The sequence below is a fragment of the Chelonoidis abingdonii genome, chromosome 3 (assembly GCF_003597395.2).
Source record: "Chelonoidis abingdonii isolate Lonesome George chromosome 3, CheloAbing_2.0, whole genome shotgun sequence".
In the NCBI taxonomy this organism is placed as follows: domain Eukaryota; kingdom Metazoa; phylum Chordata; order Testudines; family Testudinidae; genus Chelonoidis; species Chelonoidis abingdonii.
In genome coordinates, this window is record NC_133771.1 from 203,503,615 (window position 1) to 203,511,530 (window position 7,916).

General features: G+C 42.8%; 1 protein-coding gene across 12 annotated transcripts in view; it reads right to left on the bottom strand.

Annotated features, from left to right (window-relative positions):
- Positions 1–7,545, bottom strand: part of EHBP1 (EH domain binding protein 1) — a 337,395-nt gene extending 329,850 nt beyond the window's left edge. For all 12 annotated transcript variants that reach the window (XM_032763268.2, XM_032763265.2, XM_032763264.2 and 9 more), the window contains exons 1-2: positions 7,293–7,545; positions 5,719–6,142 (exon numbers count right to left, since the gene is read on the bottom strand). In XM_032763268.2, coding sequence (XP_032619159.1) covers positions 5,719–5,822 — 104 coding nt within the window. In that variant the 5' untranslated portion in view covers positions 5,823–6,142; positions 7,293–7,545. The remainder of the gene's footprint in view (positions 1–5,718; positions 6,143–7,292) is intronic.
- Positions 7,546–7,916: the final 371 nt, after the last annotated feature.

Sequence of the window (7,916 nt, forward strand, 5' to 3'; positions counted from 1 at the left end):
TGCCAGAAGGTGGCAGAAGGTATAACCCTGGAACTTAGAGGGGCAGAGGAGGTAACAGTTACCCCAATAGGGTAAGACACCTGCAATGTTTGCAAAAATAGAGCAAGGGCAGAGCAATTTTTTTTTTTTTTATTTCCCCTCCCTCAGAACAGTCCCAGGGCTGTTTTTCCAGGCATAGGCATCCCAGTGCCTAGATGCAGCAGCTCCTCTCTACTAGATATAATATACTACGGTGCTGCAGGAGACTTGATTTCATGAAATATTACACACACACACACCCAAAAACCCATCACACATTTTGAGTATTTAAAAGAATCCCTAATCAGTTTATATGTCTGCATAAAGTCTCCTAGCAATTCATAAATCTGTCTTATCTGCTGCTGCTGCAATTCCCTAACCTGCACTCCCTTTGTTGTAAACCATTTTAAATATGGCTTTGCTCCTTTTGTTTGTTTACTTTTTAAATGTTGTTATTACTTTTAGCATTTCATCATTTACTTTTGTCAACACTGTGAAGACGGATGTCATTGTACTATTTAATGTATATTTTAATAGCATACACTCATTGAAAATATTTATAAGCAAATAGTTGCTAGTATTTATAGCAATGACATCTGTGTTTCTGGCATAGCACTTCCTATGTTTTTATTGTGATTTTTAATTCTAATTTTCTCTCTCTTTTTATAGCACAAATTTGTTCTGTAGGACCATGTGACTTCCAATCTATTTCCTAGTCTGGTGTCAAAACAACTTCATTTTCATTTGTTCCATCAATGGAGATTGCCTTTCTCACTGTTACTTTGCCTCTCAAGCCAGCTCTTAGTGCTTTTTAGCGTGTCACTGCTTGCATGTAGAACAATATATCCACTAAGGGCAGTATACAACCTCATATTACATCCTTCTCAAAGGCAAAAATCTACTGTAAGTTTTACTGAACATAAGAACGGCCGTACTGGGTCAATAATGGTCCATCAAGCCCAGTATCCTGTCTTCCAACAGTGGTCAATGCCAGATGCTTCAGAGGGAATGAATAAAACAGGCAGTCATTGAGTGATCCTGTCATCCACTCCCAGCTTCTAGCAATCAGAGACTAGGGGTACGGACACCTAGAGCATGGGGTTTCATCCCTGACCATCTTGATTGATAAACCATTGATAGACCTGTCTGTCCTCCAGGAACTTATCTAATTCTTTTTTTAACCCAGTTACAGGTCCATGATTGCTTGACAACCACAAGAATTCAAAAATCATGAGGTATATACCTCCAAGCCATGAATTTTTTTTTAAAAAAAAGATCAGTTATATTGGTTCCTTTTATGCGTCTTTTGTTCCTGAGCCATTAAGGTGCAGGAAACCCAGATCCACAAAAGTAGGAGTCTAAACCCCTGAGTGAATCTTGGCCTCGCCTCAGACTTTTGCTCTTACCTCTCCCAAACAATTCATAAATCCAAGGCCATATCTACGCTACAAACTTATGTTAACTCAAGTTATGTCAGCATACAGTCGTCACAGCTAGTATGTCACTTGTGTGCATGCCTACTTGACTCCTTGTGTCCGCTGTGAGTGTTCTTACCAAGAGCGTTTGTACTGATTCAGAGTGCAGCGCACTATGGGTACATATTAACTACATGTCACAATTTGCTGCCTCTCACAGTTGTCATTCTCTGGTCTAGGGGCAGCAAATTTGTAATGGATGGTTGATGCCCTATCACAATTTGCTACACCTGGACCAGATGGGATAGGCAAGAGGGAGCAAATTGTGACAGGTGTACCTGGAAAGGCACACTCCGCAGTCTGAAAAACTCCATGCTAAATGGAAGGCAGAAATCTGGGGAGGCATTTGACCCCACAAGTGCACACACACGTGTCACCTCTAAGTGGCACAAATACATTTGCTCACCCCAGGTGCTAAAATGCTTAATTACAGCTCTGTGGCCATTTATTATTTCCTGTCATAATCTCAATGTTTTTAACAGTGAATGTGTTGCCTCTTGGTATTAGAAGCATCTGACAAGAAACAATACATAAGGAGCTTCGCAACAGGTTTAAAATCAACTCTGTAAGATTAAGGCCTATCTCAGTGGAAGCTTAGTTATTATATATATTGTGGTAGCATCTTGGGGGTCTAGTTAGGACCCAAATTTGCTAGGCAACATATAAATGAGCAAAATAAAAGAGAGTCCCTGCCACAAAGAGCTCACTGTCTAAGGGGATATCAGCAGTTTCATTTCTTATACACTATGACCAACATGAGTGCACTTCCAGATGCTGAACACTATCACACAAGGGGAGCTTGGTTGGTTGGACTCTTCCATGGAGACTGACTGAGCTAGACATGCAATCTAACAGAGTCATCAAATTACTCCCTCCACAGGTACTAAACACATCAAATGTTTCAGATAGAGAACAAGTTTTGCTCTGGCAACCCAGATACTGAATAGATGTTGTAACCAACCAGTGGCTGTTCAGGGGCCTGTATGAACATGACTGGTTTTCAGTCCAATTCCCACTAAGTGCCCACACCATAAAAAGCACACTACCACCATTTGTACTAGATAGATTCAGAAGGTGGGCCAAGGACTGAATGGATAGAGGATAAGCTATTCCCACCCTACTATATGTATTTCATCCAGGTTAAATTTGAAATACATTAGCAAGAATGCAAAGCCTGTACTTCCCCGACCTGTTTTAGGGTAAGCAGAGGATGTCAGAGACCAGGGCTATCAAGCCAGCACCTTTTATATGAACTAAACTCATGTGACTCATGTAAAAATATTAATTTTTTGAGGTATTTAGAGTCACAAATCCACATTAAAGACCAAGGCCATTTTTTTTTAAATGTAGGGAATCTAAAGTAGTGACCTGATTTTCAGAGGTGCTGAACAGCCATAACTCTTAAATGTTTCAGTGAGAATTTACAGTGCCATATCTGAGCCCAGAAAAGGCAGGTCTGTTCAACTGAATGCCTGAAAATAAGATTTTATAATGAAGTACTAAAATCTTTAAATATACCATCACAATTAAAAAAGTGATCAATGATCTCTCTGGAAGTAGCCGTCTGTAATCATTAAGAGCAGCAAGCATGAGAAACTATACAGACCAGGAAAAGCAAGACTGAAAATCCCTTCACTATGCTGGACATATGCTGTTTACCTAGAAATAATCCAATTAAAGAGTAAAGCAATAACACAAGAGTGTCTGTGACCTCCTACATAAACAGCATAGCTACCAGCTTGAGGACCGAGCGCATTCAGACCACCACATGAAAATTCAGATCGGTACAAGAAAAACAAACAAAAAGTTACTCAAAACGAACATGAAGGTATTAGAATTTTGCAAGAATACATCTAGTGTTGCACAGTGCAACTGACCAATTAAAAAACAATGAAATTCACAAGAAATCCATTTTTGAGAGGTTAAAAAAAGAACAAAAGATTATTTCTTCTTATCTTCAACTTGTAAATAAGCATTCTTCCTGTTGAGTTCATACACAATCTTTTTTCCCAGCCATATGTTGCTCTGGTTGTGTTTATGACTGCATTGTCATTTATTTTAAAATATGAATGGATCATTATTTTCTTACAGAACCACTGTATTGTTGGAGCGCCAATACATTAAAATAAGACTTTGTGCTTACTACATTTCCCATCAACCGGCACTTACAGCATGGACCTAAAAGAATATACTGTAGCCCTGTTGCTCCAGTGCCACATCATATACACATTAGGCCTGACTTCAGAAAAAGGCAGGGCAGAGGCAGTTAGTTTCTCATATTCTGTTGTCACTCATGCTAATTCTGCTCTTTACACCCCCCCATAAACTCAGATGCAAGCTTAAAAAAGGACAGCGTTGCTCACCAACACACAGAAATTAGTGTCTATTTCAGAGGCAGAGAAAGCTGTACTTAAAATGTTATAAAAATATTTTCATCATTCCTGTGTTTTATACAGAATTTCCACTTGTGGAAGAAACATTTAATTTTAACTCTCAAGCTTATGGAACATTTTTATCTTAAAACGGTTTCCTCTTTTTTAAAGTGTAGAGGAGTCTACAAATCAAGTGACTGTATAGGATGGATTTGCTTGTTAAGAGACTTATCTCAAACTTTATTTCACTACAGTGTGGTTATCCTGGTTACTAGTATGGCCCAGATCCTATAAACATTTACACCAGGGCAGTCAATTTTTTTTGTCAATGTCCAAATTTCTTGATCAAGGTATAGTCATGGTCTAGTCTCCAGAGAAACATTTTTCAGGCTGCAATGACAATAATGACAATAAGTAAATAAAAAGATTTAGCAGTCCATTCAGAAGTGTCTGGATTTGGCCCGCAGCCTGCCTATTGACTGCCCTGATTTACACCTATGTGGAGTGTGGAACCAATGACACTACCCACATGAATTAAGTTGTGTCAAACTGACTAGTTTAGCTTTGTTGTCCAAGCTAAATGCAATGTAAAAAAGTAACAGAAGCACAAGCGGTAAAATAGGCTTGATACAGTAATTACTGGGTCAGATTCTGTAGCCTGTTCTATACAGGAGATCAAACTAGTTGATCGTAATGGTTTCTTCTGGCCTTAAACTATTAAAAATCAATTAAATTTTCTAGACTGTAAAGATTATTAAAACTGAAATAGAGTTAATATCAAAAGTGAAGAGAACGTTTTTAAAGGTGATTTTTAATTTGACAGTGTCCCTTTAAGATAGGGGTAGTATTATGATTCAAGTATGTTTGATTGATATTTCTAACAATTTAACTTAGCAGAAGCAATTACTCATAACTACTAAAAGCATCCAGTGCTAGTGTCAAGCTGGCCAACAAGAAGAAAAGTCAATGATAGAAACTAAGTTTTAAGTTTGCTACAGATAATTTACAGTGCCGTTTTGCAAGTTTCCAAGAACCCTCACTTCCCACTGACATTACAGAACTGAGCCCATTATGAACATGAAAAATAATGCAAGCCCTCCTGGCCTACTAATATATAACTTCAGTTTTAGTATAACATATTTTAATGTGACTTTTTTTGTCTTTGCATAGTAAAACAAGAAACACCAAAACCAAAACCTAGATCCTGGTCCTCCATGCAAAACAAGACGAAAAAATCCAATCTGCTCTAGGAGTCCACTTTGTATAAGGAGAGAGGTGTGACTGGGACAGACTCACACAGTTAATTGCCTGCTGCAGTCTAGCCAGCTCTAAATATGTTCCACTGGGCCATTATAGCATGAAATTCTTGTCTGACTAAGCAAATAACTCAAATAATTCCCAAGGCTCTGTGTCTTCACTCTTCCCATTCAAAAGACGGAAGGGGAAAGAGAAGTCTTTAGATAAGAAAAGTCATATCAATCGAGAATAAAATAAGATACACTATCAGTCTTGAAAAATGTGTCAAATCCCTATATCCCTTTGATGTTACAGTTGACTTGTCACACCCATCTCTGAGACTGGTGGTGACATTTGGAAAAGTTTCCGTTAAAAAAAAATAAGGCTGCTAAAAATCAAAGTTCTTATCTAATAAATGCACAGTCTAATACTGCAACAATCACGTAAGATGATCAAACTAGAGTGCAATAATTAACCCCATGGGAGTGGAAGGCACTTGTTCAGAGACTGATCTGCACCCTACCCAGCAGCTTCTGCACTAAAGGATGGAAACCACAGAGTGGAACAAGCAACAGACATGCTCCAGCATCAGCAACTCACTTGACCATTCTTCTTACCATTTCTTGGTGCACTCGACCATCAGCTCCTGGTAAGAGGCCACAAACTGGAACTTGGATGCATGTTTCCCAACACGCTGCAGTCTCTTCCAAACTGAAGCCATGATGATGAGAAAATATCAGAGTCCAACACACAGCTGCAGCTCTTGGATCTAGCAAAGCAGGTTTAACAGTGCATGTGCCCAATGCTCAGGGTTTTACACATAAATACCCCAAAAATCATGCACAAGAAAGAGCTTGAGGTTATGTTTAGGACTCATGTTCTATCTCTCCCTTTCACAGGGTAAATCCCAGTCTAGGTGAATGGCACGTTATTGGCTAGGAGCATCATGAAACATGACTGGGTGAATGAGTGATTGAAAAGAAGTTCCCTCATGGAGTCGTCATTCCTTCTCATGCGCAGGGTGATGTGCAGACTGCCAGACTGGAAAACAAAGCAGAAAGGGGGAGAAACAATGGTTAATGTGTTACACGCGATGATGTTGCAACTGCACACAACCTTGTACCTTTCATCCATAGAGAACCACAACACACACACACACACACACACACACACCGTTCCCCAAATAAATAAATAAATAGAATAAAAATGCAGCAGCAATTTCAGGAATGCAAAGTCCATCTGGAAATACATCAACATGTCCTTTTATCAGCACCACCACCAACAAAAAAGCACAGGTCAGGGCCATCTTAAAGCTTTATGAAGCACCTCCTGGAAGCGGTGCAGAAAACAGCTGAGGTGCTGCCAATATGCATCCAGAGGGAGAGACAGACATGAAGCAAAGACAAGTTCTTTGTCTTCAAGCTGATGACAAAAGGTGTAACAGTTGTTTCCTCCCCCTACTTTTCTTCCCAGGGGAGCGTGTGCACACACTGTATGCAAGAGGGTGTTGATGCTGTAAATGTTCATGCTAAGGGAAAGAGGAGACAGGGATATTTCCTGAACCAGCGCTGCCTAGGATCCCCATCTCCCTCACTGCATTGAAAAACTTCTCCCTCTTGCCCGGAGAAATACGAAATAGTGAAACATGCATCATCTCTAGGAAAGGGACAGAGGCATGCGAGGGTTGGTTAAATCCCCTCCTCCTAGGCAGGGGATCTGTTGGGTGCGAGGGGTGAAATCTTTGGTCTGTAAGAGGCGGAAGGAAAAGCTGATGCCCTAGCTGGGCGACGGGATGGGATGAAAAGGGGGGGGGGGAGAGGGTTGGTGGGCGATGGGATGGGATGAAATGGGGGGGGAAGAGGGTTGGTGGGCGATGGGATGGGATGAAATGGGGGGGGAAGAGGGTTGGTGGGAGATTGGTGGGGCGGGTAGTGGGAAAGCCTGGGGCGGGGAGCGAGCTCTCCTTGCTGAGCGCGGCCCCCAGGAGGCATTTCACTGCCTCCCCAGACATGTGTCACTGTTACTGACGAGCCCCAGTCCCCGGCAAAGCAGCTGGCCCAGCCGCGGGCAGGACCAGAGCCCGGGATGAAGCTGCCTGGGGCCGGGAGCGAGGGAACAGGATGCAGAGGGATTGGGGAGGGGGAACCCAGCCGGCACGAGCAGCCAGGGGCCCTGCCCCTCCTCTACCTACCTTCCTGCGGCTCCTCACACAGTTAATCCCGGCCAGGCTGGAGCGGGCACCAAGCAGGGCAAGCGCCGCTGCCCATTACTGCAGCGGCACCAGGGGACCGGTCCATTACTTCGGGGGCCACATGGCACAGCTGGGCACGAGCTGCTCCAGGCGCCTCTGTCCCCCCCTCCCCACAAGGAACAATCCAGGACTCCCCGCAGCCGCTCACTCCACAACCATCACCCTCCGCCTGGAGAAGTGCGCCGCTCACACTAACTTGCCCCCGCGCAAACGAACTACACTGCTCTGGGGACGCCATTGGCAGAGGCGTGAGCCTGCCCAACTGCGCGAAAGATAATTGGCTGAGGACAGACGTCAATCATTCAGTGGGCAGAAACGAGGACCGTGCATAACGAGGGGGAGAGGAGGGGTCCTGATTCGCACTCTGATTGGCTGCTGTGCTTAAGGGCGGGGTTCTTTTTGTGAGAAGCCTGGCGATTGGTGAATGGCGTTGTCAATGAGAGAAAGATAAAAAGCGATTGGTTGATGTCTCCCGGGTGTCGGGTTGACACAGGGAAGGAGGTGGTGAGTGAGGAGTTGTCATTCGGGGGGAGGGGAAAGTGACACGAGTAAACGAGCGAGCCG